General features: G+C 43.8%; 2 protein-coding genes across 5 annotated transcripts in view; both read left to right on the top strand.

Moving 5' to 3' along the window:
- The window catches only part of csf1rb (colony stimulating factor 1 receptor, b), a 42,387-nt gene extending 34,755 nt beyond the window's left edge, over positions 1–7,632 (top strand). For 2 of the 4 annotated variants that reach the window (XM_077224790.1, XM_077224789.1), the window contains exons 20-21: positions 6,309–6,377; positions 6,489–7,632. In XM_077224790.1, coding sequence (XP_077080905.1) covers positions 6,309–6,377; positions 6,489–6,584 — 165 coding nt within the window. In that variant the 3' untranslated portion in view covers positions 6,585–7,632. Of the gene's footprint in view, positions 1–6,308; positions 6,378–6,485 lie in introns of all 4 variants that reach the window. The other 2 variants (XM_077224793.1, XM_077224791.1) reach the window with 2 other exon arrangements.
- Positions 7,633–18,492: 10,860 nt separating this feature from the next.
- vdac1 (voltage-dependent anion channel 1) overlaps positions 18,493–23,552 on the top strand; it is a 29,525-nt gene continuing 24,465 nt past the window's right edge. Inside the window, exons 1-2 of the mRNA XM_077224849.1 lie at positions 18,493–18,623; positions 19,600–19,669. Of these exons, the coding sequence (XP_077080964.1) occupies positions 19,603–19,669 (67 nt within the window). The 5' untranslated portion in view covers positions 18,493–18,623; positions 19,600–19,602. The remainder of the gene's footprint in view (positions 18,624–19,599; positions 19,670–23,552) is intronic.

Below are 23,552 nucleotides of genomic sequence, written 5' to 3'. Positions count from 1 at the left end.
AAACGTTAGAAAACAGGTTTCAAAGTGCAAGTTTTTGAAAACGGTCTCCATGTAAACAACAAAAACAAGAAGCTGAGATGATTTCGTGCACATGCATATTATGTGTTCAATCTATAGTGTTTCATCGCCATCTACTGGCCTGGCAGCAGAATACAGCGTTTTTAGTTGTTTTCGTGGATCCGTGTGAATGGGGATCGTTTTGACAATGATGCCGTCTGTACATGCAAAACTCAAAGGAAAAACTTCTCTGTTTTAAGCATATCGTTGTTGTGTTCGTACCCTAAGTTGGACGTTCATCTAAGGCAGAGATGCCTAATCACATGTGAAGTTTTCTTTTGCATACATTAATGCATTTAAATGTTGTGATACCGACCATGTACTACAGAGTGATATCAGAGTAATGTTGTGACAATCAGGTATTCTGAAAAATTATGAAAACACATACAGAAAGTTAATTTCTACAGCATTCTCTTGACCAGTGGCTCTCAAACTTGATTTTTTTTTACATAAGAGATCTTTGTACTGTTAAAACATCCTTCAAGTTTCATAACTTAAAGTCATCCTCATTTTAAACAAAACATTTATTTAATCAAGCTCCAAAACAGATATTTTTTCACATTTTGATATTACACTTGCATATTACCACCTCTATGCAAGACATTGACGAATCATCATTATTGCACCATAGGCTCCGCCCACTGGCATTCAGTCACTTTACGCCTGCCATTTGCCTACACTGGATGTGAGCATCTTGTTACATCAAAAGCAAATAGAACCCATTATAATGACTGACGCTGTCTACACTGATACAGTGTACAGATGTGCGTTCAGATTATAATGACTGATGCTGTCTACACTGACACAGTATACAGATGTGCGTTCAGATTATAATGACTAACGCTGATACACTGATACAGTATACAAATGTGTTCAGATTATAATGACTGACGCTGTCTACACTGATACAGTATACAGATGTGTGTTCAGATTATAATGACTGACGCAGTATACAGATGTGTGTCCAGATTATAATGACTGACGCTGTCTACACTGATACAGTACACAGATGTGTGTTCAGATTATAATGACTGACTGATACACTGATACAGTATACAGATGTGTGTTCAGATTATAATGACTGATGCTGTCTACACTGATACAGTATACAGATGTGTGTTCAGATTATAATGACTGACGCAGTATACAGATGTGTGTCCAGATTATAATGACTGACGCTGTCTAAACTGATACAGTACACAGATGTGTGTTCAGATTATGACTGACTGATACACTGATACAGTATACAGATGTGTGTTCAGATTATAATGACTGACGCTGTCTACACTGATACAGTATACAGATGTGTGTTCAGATTATAATGACTGATGCTGATACACTGATACAGTATACAGATGTGTGTTCAGATTATAATGACTGATGCTGATACACTGATACAGTATACAGATGTGTGTTCAGATTATAATGACTGATGCTGATACACTGATACAGTATACAGATGTGTGTTCAGATTATAATGACTGACGCTGTCTATACTGATACAGTATACAGATATGTGTTCAGATTATAATGACTGACACTGTCTACACTGATACAGTATACAGATGTGTGTTCAGTTTCGGACACACTCCACATGCTTAAGTCTGTCCCATGTTGTCTAAGGAGGCTGTTCCTGAATTATCTGCTACTTAATTATCTCAATAACTGCAGTTCCCTTTCAGTCGCTCGACTGATTGGGATCACACTTAGGGACCTGTCATCTTCAAGTATTATTAAAACGAGCCAATGTACATTGCTGTGCGAGATTTGCATCTCACACTCCGCCCCGCAGCGTGGGTATAAATAAGGAAGTGGATGCACTCTGTCCCCTTCTGACGGTCGCAATTGCTGCATCACGTGTTTGGGCTTACAGCACGCTGAGGCAGCTCTTGTGGATGATTCATGTTCTCAATGCGGGAATGTGACCATCTCGGTTTTGAGATCGAGACTCGCCTTCGTTCGCGAAGGTGGAGTCCCCACTCCCATGCCCTTCTCTATTGTTTCTTCTGGGCCAACTTCCCATAAAAAAGGCTAAATTGGGTTGGGTGATCTGAGGATTACAGTGAGGGGTAATCCGCCCGCTGTTGTGGACCGTTTAGCCGTTTCGTTCGGGGTCCCTTCAGAGGACAGGATGTCCATCGCAGCATTGGAGGGTGAGCGAGGCTCTGGAGATGAGGACTCGGCTGCACTGCCTCCCTCTGGGAGATTAGCATTGCCCGAGCCAGATCAAGAGATGGCAGCTATGCTAAAAAGGGCCGCCGAGGTGGTCGGGATCGAGTTGAACCCTCCACCGTGTCCCGAACCGTCTTTGTTGAATGATTGGTTTCTCTGGGCAGGCTGGGCTGGTTCTCAGCCCGGCGCCCCAGTACCATTCTTCCCTGAAGTGCATGAGGAGCTTACGAGGGCAGAAACTCTTTCTCTGGCAGAAACCGCCTAAGTAGCTCCTCCCCCCTTACTACCCTTGACGGGGGAGCAGCGAAGGGTTATGAGGCTATCCCTCCAGTGGAGTGGTCTGTCGCGATGCAACTGTGTCCGGCGACTGGTACCTCATGTAAGGGGGATCCTCGTCTCCCCTCTAAGGCCTGTAATTTCTCATCCGTCCTTGCAGGCAAGGCTTACAAAGCCAGTGGGCAAGCCGCTTCCTCTCTGCGTGCCATTGGCGTTGCTTCAGGTCCACCAGGCCCAGGGACTCATGAACATGCACGAGGGTAGCCCAGACCGTGAGCTCATGGGTGACCTCTGCACTGCAACCAACCTCGCCCTCCGCAGCACGAAGGTTGCACCTCACGCGATCGGTCTGGCGATGTCCACCTTAGTCTTCCAAGAGCGCCATCTCTGGCTCAACCTGGCAGACATGAGGGATCTGCTGCCGCCGCCTCCGCTCCCGTTGGGCCACCGCAGCAGTTTCCACCCAGGCTTCAGCATGGAGCCGGCCGCAGACCGAGTCCCGTGGTAGGCGTGGCAGAGCAGCACGCTCCATGAGACAATCACCTGGCCTGTGCAACATGCATGCAGTAATGGGGGTCTGGACAGGCCTCAGCCTGCATTGGTATCAACTGCCTTGAGTTGCTGGCAGTATACTTTGCTTTGAGACACCACTGCTCAGCAGGCTTGTACTGATCTGTACAAACACTGTGACCGTTGCGCTACGCTTCCTTCGCATGTTGCAACTCACCACCACCTCCTCCTCGGAGTCAGAAGCTTCTGAGGTCACTTCATGCCACTTAATTTTCCAGCCTTCTCAATCGTGCCATCGACAGCCTCATGACAGCCTGAGGCCCAGGGAGAAGTGAGACTCAAACCCCAGGCGGTCCAGCTGTTCAGGGACCACTTCGGGGCCACACAGTTACATCTGTTTGCCTCTCCGGACTCGTCCCATTGTCAGTTGTTTTACTCCCTGACCAAGCAGAGAATCCTCGGCACGGAGGCACTGGCACACATCTGGCCCCAGGGCCTCCTCAGAGATACATTTCCCCAGTGAGCCTTCTTTCCTGCAAGATGGATGGGAGCGAGGGCTATCTCCCTCCACCCTCTAAGCGTCCTTATTACCGCACATCACGATGCAGTGAGTCCAAATCCATTGGGAAGCATGCCTTGATCGTCAGGTTCCTGAGGGGAGTGAGCAGACTGAATCGACCTTGCGCCCCCTCTATACCCTCTTGGGACTTATCTCTCGTGCTACCACACTGCAGAGACATCCCTTTAAGCCACTCAGGAGTTAAAAATCCTGTTTTTAAAAGAACAGTTCTCCTGCTTGCTTGGCCTCTATCAAGAGAGTAGGGGACCTGCACGAATTTTTGGTCGACGAATCGTGCCTGGAATTCGGGCCGGCCAACTCTCGCGGTATCCTGAGACCTATGTGTCCTAGGTTCCTACCTCTCCCTTAAACGGGACCAGGTGGTGAGCCTGCAAACGCTGCCCCGGAGGAGGCTTTTCTCTCTCCCTTCCGCTCATTGCGGTTATAGCTGGACAGAACGCAAAGCCTCAGGACCTCAGACCAGTATGTCTATTGCAGAGACCAGCAGAAGGGCAGGCTGTTTCCAAGCAGAGGCTGGCCCACTGGAAAGTAGTTGCCATCATCTTGGTGTGTTTACCCAAGGTGCACCGTGTCCACCTGGGTAGTGAGCCTCTCAAATGACAGAGTGTAGCTCCTTCCTGGGCGTTGACACAGGGTGCCTCGCTGACAGATGTTTTTAGAGCTGCGGGCTGGGCGACACCAAATATGTTCGCTAGAAAAATAGCCTGTGTGTCGAGCCGGTTGCTTCCCGTGGGCTCCCTTCACAGAAAGCCAGTTTCACTGTAAGCCCGGTTCGAAGTGTCGGCTTGCTGCGCCATTCCCCTCCTATGGACTGGATACAGTAGAGTTCCTCTTTAGCCGAACCCTGTTGAGTTCCTCCAGCAACGGACGTGGCGGTCCAATGCCAGGCCTAACACTTGTATGCACTGCTGGAACCTGTGTTAGGCTGGGTCCCATATGTTGTGATCCCTATGGTGGTCCCATATGTGTATTCTTCCACGCTTCGGCTCCTTGCGGTGAGCTCGTGTCTTCCCTTGGCAGAGCCCACTCTGCCGTCATTAACCGGTTGAATCTCCTTCCTGTTATAGGCTGGAGCCACCCCAGTGACATTTTATATGTTGTACTACCCGTTAATCCGCCAAGTCCATATGTGTATCCTCCACATGTTACCTCCCTAGGGGCAGGATGTGGCTTCTGCAGCGTATTCCCTTTACCAAAGAAAGGGAATGCTTTCCCAGATGTCTTGTGGAACAGCAGTGACTACCCTGGCCAAAACCCTATCCCGTCTCCGCCTCAATAATGCGGGGAGATCAGAAGGCTTTTGTCTAGGCACTGGAAGGTGGCAGCATTAGTGGTGTTTTAATTGGGATCCCAATCAAGTCGAACGTGAGCGACTGAAAGGGAACGTCTCGGTTACGTATTTAACCCTCTTCCCTGAATGAGGAACGAGTTCCCCTTCAGGGAACAAGGGTGATTACGAGCTCATTGCGTTTAAATACTTTGTTGTCAGAAAGAATAGGACTCATGGTGGACAACATGCCTATTTATTGGGAAAATGTTATTAAAACCAAAATTATATTTAGCATCCCATTCATTGAAAACTACAGTATATAAACATTCACTACGCTATCTAGACAGTCAGCTTACTTACGATTCTGCCCAGGAGTGTTTTGCTTTCTTCTTGTGTAAAATAGATTCAAGCTGCATTTCTTGATGCAGCAGCAGACTCTTAAAGGGGCATTCGGAAACTCTAGCTATTTCTTCGCTGATTTTCACTTTTGTTGTCGCATGTTTTGTCAGCGAGCTCCCCCTACAGCTGTGAGGAGTATATTTCACAACAATGTCGTAAGAAAACTCACTTGCGGCCCCTCCTCCCCCTTTCTACCGCTGCTCCTGTGTGTTTGTTATTATCGGAGCCGGCCAACTTTATCATGTGGAGTATGTCTACCGAGGTGGGTAATACATCATACACATTGAGGGCGGCGTATGTGTTTGTGTCGAATTGCCGTAAAGCAGTTTGTGTTTCTCGCTCGTTCTCGCTTCTCACGAGACTTCCTATTTTCAACTTACCTGGACGTTAATCCTCATGTTGCAAGGTTGGTTTTCCGCCTGGGAACGCTGGGGGGAGCGGGGAAAGTCACCATTCTCACCGGAACAGGTTATTAAACCATCCAAATGATTTCTAAACAGTTTTATTAAGTTGAAATAGTTGCCGAATGCCCCTTTAAATGACAACTGTTTTCCAAAGTACTGCTGAGCACATGTGGCTGTATTTAACACAGTAGCATAGTGGTTTCTAATGCAGTGCCATCTGAGGACTCGAAGGTCACACACATTCAACAGAGGTTTCCTGCCCTGCCCTTCCCCTTTGCATTTTACAAAAGTTGTACACAAATTGCAAAACTCAGTAATTACATATATTTTGTGGCCCTCTTAAAAAGAACTGAATGTGCTTACTACACACAAAAAATTATTAATTAATGCAACACTAAAAATGATTATTACAATTTTGGGACTGTTTTACCAAGAGGCTCATAAACAAACAAGAGATATAGGAGAGGACTCTGCAAACTTTTTCATTTTGATTTTTCTTCTGGGCCATGTCAGCAATGCCAACATCACAGGCACATGCATTTCAAAATGCTGCTCACAGTAAGTGTATGTGTGCATGTGTGTGTGTATTTGTGTATGTGTGCATGTGTGTGTGTATGTGTGTATGTGTGTAACGGCACAGAAGCAGCTTGCATACACTTTACTGGAAGACTTAAATTGGTTACATTGCATATCCCACTGGGTCTCTAAGGTTTGTGGCTGCAGCCATACAACAATAGCAATACTTTACAAATACATATTTAGCAGCAACACATAATTCAAGTGTAATATTTAGGAAGTAAAAGCTTCTCTTCTTCAGCAGAATGAAACCATGTATCCAGAGTTACAGAGGCTCTTGACGGTGTCCCATGTCAGCAGAGACGAGGCCCAGCCTTTAATGAGGAACAGTTTGACCTAACAAAATATGCTTCAATTTTTCATGTCTGTATTTAGAACTAGAGCTAACAAGACAAGTCAAATTTCTATATACTGCTTTGTTTTTACATTTATAACAATGTAATATCATGCTATATGATTTTGTGATTCTTTTATAGCAGATAATTTAGTATTTTACTTTTTGAAACCCATGGCAGCTAACACTTTATCAAACATCTTTCCCACTTCTGTTTGCAAATGTTTATTATTTCTTTGTGACATTTATTTATCTTTTTATTTTGTTCATTTTATTTTAGCTTTTTCTTTTTGTCACTGATTATAATTGATAACTGTAAAATAGTAAAAAATTAAGTAAACTACGGTATCATTTCATTTGTCTTTCAGACCGTAAATAAATACTGTATCATACACTTTTAAGCATTTCAAAATGCTTACCACAATTATTGGCACCCCTGGAAATTTAAAAAAGTACAAGTTTTTACAGAGTAAAAAATCTAAGTATATTCCTTTTCATATTGTGCATTAACTTCATCTGAAGGATTAAGAGCACAGGTTGTAAGCCATGATTTCTTGTTTTACTTGGTCATACAGTGGATATAAAAAATGTCTATGCCTCTGTAAAAAATAAATAATATTAGAACCTACAAAATGCCACATTTCAGAAAAAAAGACACAAATAAAACCTTAACCTAAAGTGTGCACAACCTTTTGTAATTGGACATGTGGCTGTGTTAAGAAAGAACTGATCATCAAGCTCATGTGAAATATAGTGCACACTTCTCTTCACATTGTTACGTATGTATGTTTTTGTCCTTTTATATTATGCATTTATTCTTGTATATGTTGTGTGTTCTGAGTAGGATCCTCCATCTGTTTTAATTGGAATGGATGGCACTGATAGTGTAGTTTTTTCTTTGGATATACGTTATTTTGTCTTTTTTTATATTGACTATTTTTGTGTTATTGTGGGCCGTGGGTCACCCTGATACACCCAGGTATTTATTTTGTTATTGTGAAGCTCTCAACTTTACATATTTTTTCTTACATCTTAATAAAACATTTATAGGTGCTATTCTTTGTTTGTGAAGTTATTTATTTATTTATTTATGGGCTGGGAGTCATGTTTTTATTTTTTATTTATTGCGACTTAACCCTGGATGCAAATAAATCTCAACTCTTCTTGTAAGATTTTTCTTACATCTTCTTGGTTGCTGCTACTACAAGAGCCACAAAGCCTTAATGAAGTGACCCATTGCCGAAGCATTAGATAGTGGAACATAGTGAAGATATTCACTCTATCTATGATAAAGTATTGGGTCAGAGGTCACTCTTCGACTAAAACTAGACTCTCGTCCGGCCGTTACTGGAAGCCAGTGATTATAAAGTTATAAATATGGATATTTTTCTTACAAAGACGCATGGTTTCACTTCAGAAAGCCTTTATTAACCCTATGGAGTCGTATGGATTACTTTAGGGTGGATGGATGCATTTTTTAGGGCTTCAAAATCTCTAGTTATTATCCAGTTACTATGAATCTGAATCACTAAATCTAAGTTCCTCTGTATCGCTGATGTAGCAGGAACCAGATTTGATCGACAGATAATCATTTTTATTGATATTTTTCCAGATATTTAAGCATTTTTCCATAATCGGGTATCGGTTTTGTAATATCGGATTCCCCGATTAATGGTGCCATTTTGTGGATATCTTGAGAATTGCACGCAAGACTGCCGTTATAGCACTGCGTCCGAGGGGAGATGTCATCAATGGTGTTCAAAGGTAAAATAACTGACCTCCCTTAATTAATACACTTATTTTAACATAACAGCCATTAATGCACAAATGAGATGTTACATTAATGCTTGATATGTAGGCCTACTTTAAACTCGGTAACCTCGCACACTTAAAGTGTAAATCATGTATAAAATGAACCAGCAGTCAGGATTTTGATATAAACGCTTGCTTTTACACAGCAGTTTTATTTAACAAAGTCCCTTCCATATGGACACAAAGAAACCTATAATAATCAAAAAGAACAAAATAAAACAACCCAGGCAGTACACTGAGGTACAAGTGGAGTAAAGAAATGAATCATACTCCAAACAAATACTTAATTCGCCTCAGCATTTACCATATATGTGAAACCCTCACACCAAACCACTGCATCCACTAAAAGTAAACACCACACGTGCGCCCACTGCCCCTCGAGTGCAGCCGCTGGGAAAACCTAAAAATAACTGTAGTAGGCTATACTTGAATAACATGAGACGACGTTCGTAACTTTGTGAACCTTTACTGAACTCAAGGCAAGAAAAAACATCTAGCTTGGCCAATCCCAGAAAACACTGGCCAAAAACACATATTCACCCCAAAACAGGAACGCCCTCCCCAGACTTTCAGCGTCTTAAAGGAACCTCACTATTGCAATAGTCAGTCAATACATTACAAGAACAAACACAAACACCTTTAAACAAACAACTCAGCAATCCTTCATTCTCATGAACACCATGCTATGTCATTAGGCTTCTTCCAACAAATGTCACAAACAAGCACACTTAAAACACCATTTCCAGAGAGTTCAAAAACTCATTAAAACACCATATAAAATAAAAACAGTAGAAAACAAAACTCTAAATAAAACCGATAACAATCGGTGCCAGTCCTACAATAAAAATGCACACGTTATCTAAAACAAAAACGATTAATATCGACTCGGCTAAAACCTGGTTTTAATAGCTCGTGGTCTCCACTGATAGCCTGTATTAGTCATCAGCCCCGCTCCTGAAGCATCAAAATGCTGAAACAAGGAACATTACGCTTAGAAAACAGTAAACAAAACCACAAAAGCAGTCATACCTTGCCTTAGCAGCTTGCGTTATGCACTGCAATAATCATCAGCTAACTCGAGTCTGTACCTAAAGAGGTTTATGCAGAGATTTTCTTTACTCGACAGTTGGAGAGAAACTCATCCTTTTCAAAAACAATTTACATGGAGCAACAATTCTCTTTCAAACCAGCCTCATATCGATATGTGGCTTATCTCTGATGTAAATAATGTATCCTCTGATATTACTCCATCGCCTCTCTCTGATCACAAATGCATATCCATATTCATTCCTCTAGATACTGCTAACTTGCAAAGATGTACCTCCTTTTGGAAACTGAACAATTCATTGCTTAAATATAAAGAAGTAAAATATAGAATTAAATGTATAATCACTAGTTATTGGGAAATAGCAAATAAGGAAAACAATTTTTGCAGTAATTGGGAATTAGTGAAATATGAAATTGGCAAATAAATACGTTATTTTGGTAGCAAATTGGCTAAAATGAAAAAAAATGATGAGAGTATTATAATTTGTAAAATTTCAAATCTTCTATCTAAAATGGTTCTATCTGATGGTGAAAAAGTTGAGCTTGCTCATCATCAAAATGCGTTGGATGAAGTTTATAAACAAAAAGCTGAGGGGGCATTTGTTAGATCACGGAAAAGATGGATTGAGGAAGGTGAGCAAAATTCTTCTTATTTCTTTAGATTGGAAAGACAACAAATGGAAAAAAAAACAGATTGAAAAGCTTATGATTGATGGATTTCTTTGTTAAGACCAAAAAGTCATTGTTAATTTTTGTGCCAAATTCTATAATGACTTATACACATCTAAATTTAGCAAGCAACATGTTCATAATTTTTTTGATTCGTTATTTTCCATTAATCAATTAGGTAATGCTGATCAAGTCTTCTGTGATTCTCCCATTACTTTAAAAAAAATTGATGAAGCAATTAAATCTTTAAAAACAAACAAGTCACATGGTACAGATGGACTAACGTCAGAATTATATCACATTCAGTGAAAATATAGCTCCTTTCTTATTAAATGTCTTTAACGAAAGCATAAACAAGTCGTCTCTCCCTCCTACTTTATGCCAAGGGCTGATCACTTTAATTCCCAAACCAAATAAAAATATTAATTTAATAGATAATTGGCGTCCTATAACGTTACTAAACAATGATTATAAAATAATTGTTTTAGTATTAGCCAAAAGATTAAAAGCAATATTACATTCTATTATTGATGAAGCGCAGTCTGGCTTTATGCAAAATAGACACATATCTAACAATATAAGATTAATATTAGATATTTTAGATTATTCTGATATAATTAATAATGACAGCTTCATTTTTTTCTTAGATTATTACAAAGCTTTTGATACGTTAGAACACGTTTTTTTATTTCAAGCTCTTAAAAAAATAGGATTTGGTGGGTTTTTTTGTAATATGGTTAAAATGTTGTATGTAAATGGAAATAGTTCTATTAAACTAAAAAACGGCACCTCTCCCAGATTTTTCCTTAATCGTAGTGTTCGACAGGGTTGTCCAGTGTCTCCTTATTTATTTTTAATTGCGGTACAATTTCTTAATTTGCATATTACAAGGAGCAACCTAAAAGGCGTCACTGTAGGAACTAAAAAATTAATCATAAGTCAATTAGCCAATGACACAGCGTTGTTTTTAGAAGACTCCTCTCAAATCCCTGTAGCCTTAAATATTCTTCAATTATTCTCTAAAGCGTCTGGTCTAAGTCTGAATAATGATAAATGTGAATTGTTGCCCATCAAAATTTGTAATGTTTCTTCAATATGTGGCATAGCTGTTAAAAGCACTGTAAAATATCTTGGCATAGAAATAACTAAAGTTAAAAATAGGTGTGCAACAAATTTTAATCCGATTATTGCAAAAACAAAGAAAAAACTTAATTGCTGGCTTCAAAGGGATCTATCTATTAAAGGAAGGATTTTGCTCACTAAGGGCCGAGGGGCTTTCCCGTCTCTCTTATGCGGCCCAATCTCTTTATGTTGATAAGTCCACATGTAAATTGATTGATAGAGATCTGACAGATTTTGTCTGGAAAAATAAAAACCACTATATGAATAAATCGGTTATTCTAAACAATTATAACAAAGGTGGTTTAAATTTGATTGATTTTAGCTCTTTAAATTATACTTTTAAAATAAATTGGCTTCATCGGTATTTGAAAAATCAAAACTCCTTCTGGAATATCTTCCCACAACAAGCTTTTTCAAATATTGGGGGTATAAGATTTGTATTAATGTGTAATTATAACATATCTAAAATTCCCATCATACTTTCAAATTTCCACCAACAGGTACTTTTGGCATGGGCTTTAATATATAAACACAATTTCACCCCCCATACATTCTTTATTTGGAATAATCAAAATATTTTATACAAAAATAGATCTTTATTTTTTGATAAATGGTTTAGTAACGGCTTACTTTTAGTTTGTCAGCTATTTAACAACCAAGGTTTTTTAATGTCTTACACTGAATTTCTTTCTGAATACAATATGCCAGTTACCCTCAAAGAGTTTGCCATAGTTATGGGAGCTATACCAACAGGAATCTGTACTGTCTTAAAAAACTGCTTTCACTCTCCTACTATAATTGCTACTTTTCCTGAGCCAACTGAAACTCCTGTTTCTCCTGCAATCTCTTATTGGAGTAATTTATTTAAAAATTTAAATTGGAAAAAGATTTGGTCCTTACAACAGAAATATTTTCTAACTAATAAAGTAAAAGAAGTGTCCTTTAAAATAATAAATAAATTCTACCCTGTTAGATATTTTATGATTAAATATAAAAGTAATATTGACACAAGATGCTCATTTTGCCAAGTTCACACAGAAACTGTTTATCATTTATTTTGGTCATGTTTCTATACTGAACAACTATGGAAAAATATTGAACTATTTATTAAAGATAATATCCTGCAAGATATAACAGTAACTGTCATGGGTCACCATCTATTTCTGCACTACAGTCCCCAGAATCCTCTTTGGCGCACCTGCAATCACTTTCCCCTAAAATATCACCCGCACCTGGTTACAATCAATTACCTCATCACCCAGCTCTATAAAACTCTCACGGATACCTCAGTCATTGTCAAGCCTCCAACAGGAACAGACTCAAACCCAGTCACTAAGAAACTCTCCGTGTCATTCAGCAGCAAGTAATGTAACGTATACTTACCTTTAGTATACTAACCTGTCTATCCATGTTCTGATGTCCTCAGGATCCACGCTACGGTCCCTGCCCGGTCCTGAACCCATGTATCCTTCCTGAATATCGTTCGCCTATGGATAACCTGAAAGAAAGAAAGCAAGTATCACAGAACTGAGTTAGTTTGATGTAAAGCACACTGAAGAGGACCTGCTCACCTGAAAGTCTACACGTCAGAGTATCCTCCTTCTATTCACCTTTGAGCACCACCTTGTATGTGATGAAATAAAGTTTATGTTCATTCACTTACCTCTGTCTCCGAGCCTGTATCCTGACAGAAGGCTTGACCCAACCGACATAAGATGAATCACGAACTCTGTGTTCCACAAGACGGCCGGTCTCTAGAAGACTACGCAGGGATTTCTCCATCTTTTTCAGGACCTCAATTGGAATGAGGAAACTCTCACATGTGAGTTCTGGAGTGGGCTGGACGATACTCTCGCCCAGATGCTGCTGTTGGGAGATCTCCACCTCCCTTTGGTCAAATTCATTGACCGTACGCTGTGGGTGTGTGGTTCCTCACTCTCCGTGGGAGACATTCAGCCCGAAATCCACGTCAGTCTTCTCAAGTCTGCACGTCACGTCTCGGCAACCATCAACCCAGCTCACTCTCTATTCACCACGCCGCCCGTCATCATCCGGAGTTCAGTCGCCGACCCGCCAGAGCCAGCCCCAAGGGTTCCTCGCTTCCCCGCTGTTCAGCCTGAGACTCCCGTGTGGCCCCGAGCCAGGAAGCTGGTTTCTAATAGTAGGGACCTGGGGGCAAAAATGGCGGATCCAGCGCTCAAATCCGTGCCATCAGCACTAAAATCAGCTTCCTTTCTCCGGTCCTCAGTCCCAGGTCTTACCTCCTCCTCCAGCCCAGAGTTTCCTTCGCTGCTGACCCCGTCCAGTTCCGGGTCCCATGAAGTGCTGGTCCCGTCCAGTTCCGGGTCCAATGAAGTGCTGGTCCTGTCCAGTTCCGAGTCCCATGATGTGCTGGCCCCGTCCAGTTCCGAGCCTCATGATGTGCTGGCCCCGTCCAGTTCCGAGTCCCATGATGTGCTGGCCCCGTCCAGTTCCGAGTCCCATGATGTGCTGGCCGCGTCCAGTTCCGAGTCCCATGATGTGCTGGCCCCGTCCAGTTCCGAGTCCCATGATGTGCTGGCCCCGTCCAGTTCCGAGTCCCATGATGTGCTGGCCCCGTCCAGTTCCGAGTCCCATGATGTGCTGGCCCCGTCCAGTTCCGAGTCCCATGATGTGCTGGCCGCGTCCAGTTCCGAGTCCCATGATGTGCTGGCCCCGTCCAGTTCCGAGCCTCATGATGTGCTGGCCCCGTCCAGTTCCGAGTCCCATGATGTGCTGGCCCCGTCCAGTTCCGAGTCCCATGATGTGCTGGCCGCGTCCAGTTCCGAGTCCCATGATGTGCTGGCCCCGTCCAGTTCCGAGTCCCATGATGTGCTGGCCCCGTCCAGTTCCGAGTCCCATGATGTGCTGGCCGCGTCCAGTTCCGAGTCCCATGATGTGCTGGCCCCGTCCAGTTCCGAGCCTCATGATGTGCTGGCCCCGTCCAGTTCCGAGTCCCATGATGTGCTGGCCCCGTCCAGTTCCGAGTCCCATGATGTGCTGGCCGCGTCCAGTTCCGAGTCCCATGATGTGCTGGCCCCGTCCAGTTCCGAGTCCCATGATGTGCTGGCCCCGTCCAGTTCCGAGTCCCATGATGTGCTGGCCCCGTCCAGTTCCGAGTCCCATGATGTGCTGGCCCCGTCCAGTTCCGAGTCCCATGATGTGCTGGCCCCGTCCAGTTCCGAGTCCCATGATGTGCTGGCCCCGTCCAGTTCCGAGTCCCATGATGTGCTGGCCGCGTCCAGTTCCGAGTCCCATGATGTGCTGGCCCCGTCCAGTTCCGAGTCCCATGATGTGCTGGCCCCGTCCAGTTCCGAGTCCCATGATGTGCTGGCCGCGTCCAGTTCCGAGTCCCATGATGTGCTGGCCCCGTCCAGTTCCGAGTCCCATGATGTGCTGGCCCCGTCCAGTTCCGAGTCCCATGATGTGCTGGCCGCGTCCAGTTCCGAGTCCCATGATGTGCTGGCCCCGTCCAGTTCCGAGTCCCATGATGTGCTGGCCCCGTCCAGTTCCGAGTCCCATGATGTGCTGGCCCCGTCCAGTTCCGAGTCCCATGATGTGCTGGCCGCGTCCAGTTCCGAGTCCCATGATGTGCTGGCCCCGTCCAGTTCCGAGTCCCATGATGTGCTGGCCCCGTCCAGTTCCGAGTCCCATGATGTGCTGGCCGCGTCCAGTTCCGAGTCCCATGATGTGCTGGCCCCGTCCAGTTCCGAGTCCCATGATGTGCTGGCCCCGTCCAGTTCCGAGTCCCATGATGTGCTGGCCCCGTCCAGTTCCGAGTCCCATGATGTGCTGGCCCCGTCCAGTTCCGAGTCCCATGATGTGCTGGTCCCGTCCAGTTCTGAGTCCCAGGAAGAGCCAGTCTTCGAGCAAGAGCCAGAGCCAGTCTTCGAGCAAGAGCCAGAGCCAGTCTTCGAGCAAGAGCCAGAGCCAGTCTTCGAGCAAGAGCCAGAGCCAGTCTTCGAGCAAGAGCCAGAGCCAGTCTTCGAGCAAGAGCCAGAGCCAGTCTTCGAGCAAGAGCCAGAGCCAGTCTTCGAGCAAGAGCCAGAGCCAGTCTTCGAGCAAGAGCCAGAGCCAGTCTTCGAGCAAGAGCCAGAGCCAGTCTTCGAGCAAGAGCCAGAGCCAGTCTTCGAGCAAGAGCCAGAGCCAGTCTTCGAGCAAGAGCCAGAGCCAGTCTTCGAGCAAGAGCCAGAGCCAGTCTTCGAGCAAGAGCCAGAGCCAGTCTTCGAGCAAGAGCCAGAGCCAGTCTTCGAGCAAGAGCCAGAGCCAGTCTTCGAGCAAGAGCCAGAGCCAGTCTTCGAGCAAGAGCCAGAGCCAGTCTTCGAGCAAGAGCCAGAGCCAGTCTTCGAGCAAGAGCCAGAGCCAGTCTTCGAGCAAGAGCCAGAGCCAGTCTTCGAGCAAGAGCCAGAGCCAGTCTTCGAGCAAGAGCCAGAGCCAGTCTTCGAGCAAGAGCCAGAGCCAGTCTTCGAGCAAGAGCCAGAGCCAGTCTTCGAGCAAGAGCCAGAGCCAGTCTTCGAGCAAGAGCCAGAGCCAGTCTTCGAGCAAGAGCCAGAGCCAGTCTTCGAGCAAGAGCCAGAGCCAGTCTTCGAGCAAGAGCCAGAGCCAGTCTTCGAGCAAGAGCCAGAGCCAGTCTTCGAGCAAGAGCCAGAGCCAGTCTTCGAGCAAGAGCCAGAGCCAGTCTTCGAGCAAGAGCCAGAGCCAGTCTTCGAGCAAGAGCCAGAGCCAGTCTTCGAGCAAGAGCCAGAGCCAGTCTTCGAGCAAGAGCCAGAGCCAGTCTTCGAGCAAGAGCCAGAGCCAGTCTTCGAGCAAGAGCCAGAGCCAGTCTTCGAGCAAGAGCCAGAGCCAGTCTTCGAGCAAGAGCCAGAGCCAGTCTTCGAGCAAGAGCCAGAGCCAGTCTTCGAGCAAGAGCCAGAGCCAGTCTTCGAGCAAGAGCCAGAGCCAGTCTTCGAGCAAGAGCCAGAGCCAGTCTTCGAGCAAGAGCCCGCTGATCCTGCGCCAGAGCCCGCTGATCCTGCGCCAGAGCCCGCTGATCCTGCCCAGCCCAAGACCCTCTTTGCTGCCGGATCCCGCCTTTCCTGTCAATTTCCCCATTCAAATTTTGGGGGGGCGCCCACCCGAAGGGTCCTCACCGCCATGGCCACCCGAAGGGTCCTCACCGCCATGGCCACCCGAAGGGTCAGCTCCTCCCTGGTCGCCCGAGGGTCCGACAGCTCCTCCCTGGTCGCCCGAGGGTCCGACAGCTCCTCCCTGGACGCCCGAGGGTCCCACAGCTCCGCCCTGGAAGCCCGAAGGTCCGACAGCTCCGCCTTGGTCACGCCCACAGCCTGCTCCGCCGTGGCCACGCCCACAGCCTGCTCCGCCGTGGCCACCCCCGCAGACGTTTCCACCCTGGTCCCATGAGCTGCCAGCTCCGCCCTGGAGGCTTCCTGTCCTGTGCAACCACGCCCTCGTCAGCCTCCAGGGCGCCCACCCTCCCACCCCTTTGGATGTTATACGGCGTGAGGACGCGCCTTCGGAGAGGGGGGGGTACTGTCATGGGTCACCATCTATTTCTGCACTACAGACCCCAGAATCCTCTTTGGCGCACCTGCAATCACTTTCCCCTAAATTATCACCTGCACCTGGTTACAATCAATTACCTCATCACCCAGCTCTATAAAACTCTCACGGATACCTCAGTCATTGTCAAGCCTCCAACAGGAACAGACCCAAACCCAGTCACTAAGAAACTCTCCGTGTCATTCAGCAGCAAGTAATGTAACGTATACTTACCTTTAGTATACTAACCTGTCTATCCATGTTCTGATGTCCTCAGGATCCACGCTACGGTCCCTGCCCGGTCCTGAACCCATGCATCCTTCCTGAATATCGTTCGCCTATGGATAACCTGAAAGAAAGAAAGCAAGTATCACAGAACTGAGTTAGTTTGATGTAAAGCACACTGAAGAGGACCTGCTCACCTGAAAGTCTACACGTCAGAGTATCCTCCTTCTATTCACCTTTGAGCACGCACCTTGTATGTGACGAAATAAAGTTTATGTTCATTCACTTACCTCTGTCTCCGAGCCTGTATCCTGACAGTAACCTTTAAAGACATTATCTTTGGATACTTTGAGTCTGACCCCAATAAAAAAAGCCTGCTTTGTTATTAATTTATTTTATTGGTAAATTCTACATTCATAAATGTAAATTCACCAATAACAAACCAATTTTTATTGTTTTTTTTGAAAGAATTTAAAATATACCTTAACACTATTTCATCCTCAGTAAATAAGAAAGCTATTAAAACTATTTCAAATTGTAATGTCTTTAATTTGTGTACACTAATTGATATATAAGATGTCTTACCTTCATGATTATTTTTTTTCCTTCTTCATTCCTCTATAGTTTTATTTCTTAGCTATGCACTGATAGTTTGTATGTTCAGATGACATTGTACATATTGTATTTTGTATTGTCATTTTTATAATTCTGATTCAAAATTGTATAGCATGTTTGTCATCTCTGTATTGTTTGCAAGCATAATAATAATAAAAAAAAAAAAAAAAAAAAAATCATCAGCTCGCTCCTAAACGGTCAAGGAACGCAGCTTCCCGTTCACCTTCTACTCTTCTGATCGTTTATCTCACTTAAATGAGTTCTTTCACCTGGTCTAATTTCTGTGACAACTATTAATCCTAACTCCCTTACCGGCCATGCCTCACACAGTTCTTAGTGTCCCCCTTTCTATCACACTAAGAAATAAAGACAAACTCACATAATCAAGTCATATGTCCCAATAAAGACGAAACTTATAATAAATAAGCCATGAATGAGTGCATGTTGGAAATATTTTTTCCCCCTCTTAATTAGACACTTTAGGAAGTGAAAATATATATTTAGTGTATTCTCTCAAGTTTTCCCAACTGTGACGACTTCAGCTTCTGAGAAAACAGGAAATGTGAAAATGGTCTACTTGTTTTGAGTTGACAATATAGCACACAAAAAATGGCACAGAATGAGTTTAATGTGCATTTACTAAGATACTATTTGGTATTTCGTAGCTTAATGATTCTGTAAACTGGATTCATTCTCTGTCATATTCTGTGCAAAGAATCAACACATGTTTCTGGCAGACCAGGAAACTCGATCTATCTCTATTATGGATCTCTAACGCGTCTGTCATCCGGGTGTGTGATGTGGAATCCGCTGATGATAAAAAAAGAAAAAAAGAAAGAAAAAAGGAATCCGCTGATGATGCGCATGATTGTTGCGCATGCGCGGCGCAGTTTGCGTACGCTCTCTTGCGTAAGTGTGTCGTGACTCGTGTTTCTCTCGTTTCTCTGCTCGTCTCTCCTCCTCTCGGCTGAGTCCTGTCCTCCTCACGACCTTACAGAGGTATGTTCGGATCTGAGACCTTTATACTGCGGTAGATTATAAAGTCGTGAGTGTCATTGAGAGCGAATGTGATTGCCTGTATCTCTAGTGTTTTAGTGACTCTGGGATGATGATTGGGATGGTGAAGCGCATCAATGTCGCGAGCAGGGCCGGAATGCCACAACTTCTGCTTATAATGCGCTCGCAGTGTCTGTGCATGAGCATCGAGGACGCTATCAAGTGTGCACGTGCTGTTTAAATGCGTTCATCCAGTTTATGTTATTGCATTTTAATGATTTTATTTAAATGCATACGAGCACGCATGACTTGTCATTGTCTCGCTGCGCAAGCAGATCGGTTTGACAAACCAAAGGAAATATTAAAGTGTTAATTGCTGTAACTTACTACTGTGTGAAAGAGTCTGGCAGCAGTGATTCTGTGCTCGTTTATCCTCAATCTACTCTGATAGTGGCCTAAAAACCTGCGCCATTGAGTCTGATGCTTTTATCTGTAGATATCGTGTTGATTCATGCATAGAATATGCTCTTTCTGCTTTCCTTCTCTGGCGTATTCTTAGAGAAATATTCGCATGAATCATGTATAGTGTGTGTAAGGGAATAGGCCTTTATTGTAATGTGTGTATGATCGATGTATTCATGTGTCAACCAACATTAGGCCGGTTTTGCTGTGTAAAATATCTCACCTGGACTGAATTGGTCAAGCTGCTCACTGCAGAGCTAATGGGTGGGACTTGACGTCCAGCCCCTCCTCTCTGAATATAGTGGGCGGAGCTTGAATCAATAACCCTATCCCTAATGAGGTCAAGCTCCGCCCATTAGAGCCACAGAGGTGACTGTCAGACTCATGACGTGTAGATTGGGAGATCTCTCTGCAGTGAACAACACTTGAATGTGTTCATGAGCCGCTCCCTGTGTGACCTTGCCGTGACCTCTGCCATCTTCTGTCCTGCTTAGCTGACACTCTCTCTGCATTGCAGACAATGGCCATTCCTCCAACATATGTGGACCTGGGCAAGTCTGCCAGGGACATCTTCACCAAAGGATACGGTATGAATTCATCTGTTTTTATATAAGCGCTAAAGGTGCATTCACACTACAAGCGGTTTTGCCAGTGGACGTTCCCACTACTAGTTGTCAAGTAATGTTTGTGAGTGACATTCACGGATGTTACTCCAATGCTGTACACAACAAATCAGTTTTCTGGCCGCTACAAACAAACATTTTGGAAGGAAAAGTCTAATGCCTGGTTCAGATTACACAATTTTTTTTGTCTGTTACGATAGTAACTGTGTCAGATTACGCGATTTTGACTCCTAAAATCTTGTCGTGTCGTGGACAAGAAACATGTCAGACTACACGTTGCTTCCTGACCAGTCATTGCGTGCCGTCTTTAAAGACGCGCGTGATGTCATCGAGAAGGCGAAACTAGCGAGTGACTTCCGGAAACGAACGTAAACAAACAATGGATGAAGCGGTGAGTGTTGTATTGGCTGTCCTGTGTTCAGAAAAACTTTAAAAAAAGAAAGAAAACCCGACAATGGACACGTTCCTGGATTGCTCAGTATGGGCTGTCAATCCTCCAAAGAGAACTTGAGGTAAAATATTGTTTTCTTACGAACCTTTCCTCCATGTCATAACTCCACCTAGTAGCACCATCGTCTCTCTTTCGTTTCGCCATTTTTGAAAGTTGTGTACGGAAAAACTTCTGTGCTCCTATTGGTCAACCTCATACATGTGACGGAACCCGTCGTGGACGACCGTTAAAAAAATTAAACATGCTAGTCTTTTTGTCGTGATGTCGTGAAGCATCGCAGACGCGACGTAGGTTGTCGCCCACTATGACACACTATACGAGATGATGCGATCGAATCTTGCGTCCCGACACCCGTTGTCGTTTACGAATCCCCACGACACCCTACGTCCAACGGATCGTGCCAAAATCGGGCTAAAATCGTGTAATCTGAACCAGGCATAAATATAAATGGACTCAGTACATAAAATGCATTATATTAAAGATGAACGAGAAACAGTGAGTGCTCGTTGTGTAAGACTGGAAAAACTTTAAGAACTGTGAGAAAAAAAAGTAAATTACCATTTGAACTCACTCTTGTGCACCATTCGAGACGCAAGTCTCACTCCAGAATCATTCTAATCTAGATCTTTTACCTTTACCCCCCATTCTCCCCACTTCTTTTCCCTCATGCTGAAATTCATCCATAATATATATGGTTTTAATGTGAACAATTATCATACAGTTTTATACATGTTTGGTATCATTTGAAATGTCTCAGTACAAAGAAACTGGTACAAATGTCTCGTTCCCAAATAAGTAAACCAAAAGGTAATAAAGTTCTTAAGAGTTTAGAAATATCTTGGACACACAAGGGTGTGTCTTTCAGGCAAATGGTCAGAAGGTGTAAACTCAATGCAAATTTCCACTGTTAGCAAATGGTTCCATGTAAATCAACTTCTGCCTCATTTGACATGAGTTCTGGCAATATAATGAAATGCACGGGGGCCTTTTCTGTACTCGGATCAGCCCGTGAGGCTGAGAATCGCCGAAACTCTCAGCTTCATGTATTTCCTAATGTCGGGTTAACATTTCTCCTCTTTATTCCAGAGCATTTGATATTTTGTATTGATTATCTTTGAACTGATTATGAAATTGTAATGATACATTTACCTGACATAATAAATTGTTACATTTGATTATTCTTACTGACTTTGACTTTATTTTCATTAGAGTTAACGGAATAGTCAAACATTCGATCACATTTAATGATGCACGGATATCATTAAAAACCTTTTCATTTATGGAGTCAGATGAAATAACGAGAGAATACATATGAAAATAATGTATTGCATTTAATCAAAAGTACTTTGCGACGAGAAAAGACAGAAACATGTAGAGACCTTGCGTGCTGGTTGGATGCCGGACCTTGGGCTGATCGAGCGTGAGTTTACATTTGCCATCGCGGCTATTTAAATGCAGCAAACAGGCAAATGCCGGTCTATGGGTTCACGAAAGCTTTCAGTCTCATGCCCCGTTCACACCGCCAGCGACTTTGTCGCTGTATGTCGCTTGGCTCTATACTGTGAAGTCGCTTGTGCGCGTTCGTAGTGCTGTCGCTCTAATGTTATTGGTAGACTGCACGTCTGGCCATATCTATACAAAATACCATCACAAGTGATATATACAACTATATAATTTTAATTTGACTAGGAATTAGGCTAAAAAGAAACAGTATATGCTGTTGGGAGAGTGTTTTTATATTACCACAACAGTGTTCAGTGGATTAAATTAATTTACTAGATTAACGATCGATCAATCAACAAATTAAACTCACTCATACTGTCATAAATTACTAAAACGCCATTCGAATTTGGCAAATAATCAATTTTCTTGTCCCTAATAGTCAACATAATGCAGGGGAAACTGTAAAATGAACTGCAGCAGTGCTAAACTTGCATCATAAAATGACACCACTCGAACTATAAATGTATGAATTAAACTCACTGAGATGTCGATAGTTTCTTTTCCATGCATCATTTTATTATATCCATGTATGTGGTTACAGTCAAATCATACAAAACTGTGAAATCACCCTCAAACTCTTCTGTCTTGCCTGCACTCGAGACGGTGACGTGAGCTCCACTGAAAGGCTTCTTTCCTATTGGTTGTCGCTCGTGAAAATCGCTTCTCATTTGCATAAAGTTGAAAATTCTCAACTTTTGTCGCTTGTCTCTTGTCGCTTGACACGCCCACATTCTGTCGCCAACGGTCACTGTCGCTCGTGTCGCCGGGTGTCGCCAGCGCTCCATTGAAATGAATGGGATCATGTCGCTGCGTGTCGCTGGCGGTGTGAACAGGGCTTCAGAGTCAGCACGGCGAGTACCACCGTATGTACACGGAGACATATCATAAATTATAGGACGGTGTCTGAGTGCTAAAATCAGCTTTTCATTCATCTTGCCTCGGTCGGACTCGGCACTGAAGAGCGACGGATCACGTGACCCCACTGTCTTCACTCCTATTGGTTGTCGCTCCCAAAGTCGCTCTTCATTTGCGTAAAGTTGAACATATCACTGGACACGCCCCATCCAGTCGCCAAAGGTCACTGTCGCCAGAGATGGCCCGCTCTTCATTGAAATGAATGGGATCCTGTCGCTGGTTGTGTGAACGCACCTTAAGGCTGTAACCATGTCTTGAACATTGGTGGGGACCAAAGATATTTTTTGTTTGTGTGTGTTAATAATGTTTGAACATAAATGTGTGTCGGCAGTGTGTGTACACAACCACCCTATTATGGTAAAAATCCACACACTCATAAGCAGTGTCTCAGAACAAGCTGTTTGCAGATTGTAGTGTTTGTGACATCACATATGATTAGGCCCCACCCACTATTGCTGACAGACTCCGCCCTATTAACATAGGCCCCGCCCTCAGTGAGCTGTACAGAATGCACTCTTGGAAAGGCTATAATTTTTTAGGGCTGATAGAAAAACAAAAGGTATTTGATCACTATCAGCTACAAAACTGAAAAGCATCTCTTTTGTTAAAAAAGTACCAGATGAATAGAATCATGAACAATAAAACGTGCAGAGATTAGTTTTCTTTGCTCGTGAGAGTTCATTAACATGCGGTGACGATGGCGGATGCACAAAGTTGATAAAACTACACTTTTTCAAGAAGTGGCATCTGAGGCTTCCCTTTCCAGGACACGCATATTTCATCACTGGACTGTATGAGACTTCCACGAGTCACGACACAAATCTGCACAATACCAAACTAGTGATGCACCGAAATGAAAATTCTGGGCCGAAACCGAAAATTTAGGATGCACTTGGCCGAAAACCAAAACTGAAGCCGAAAATGGCCTTTTAAAAACTTATACTAATATATATATATACATATACAGTACAAAACCTA

The sequence above is a fragment of the Siphateles boraxobius genome, unplaced genomic scaffold (assembly GCF_051911475.1).
Source record: "Siphateles boraxobius isolate OS27281-9 unplaced genomic scaffold, OSU_SipBor_1 92, whole genome shotgun sequence".
Classification (NCBI taxonomy): Eukaryota; Metazoa; Chordata; class Actinopteri; order Cypriniformes; family Leuciscidae; genus Siphateles; species Siphateles boraxobius.
This window is presented reverse-complemented; position numbering and strand designations above follow the sequence as displayed.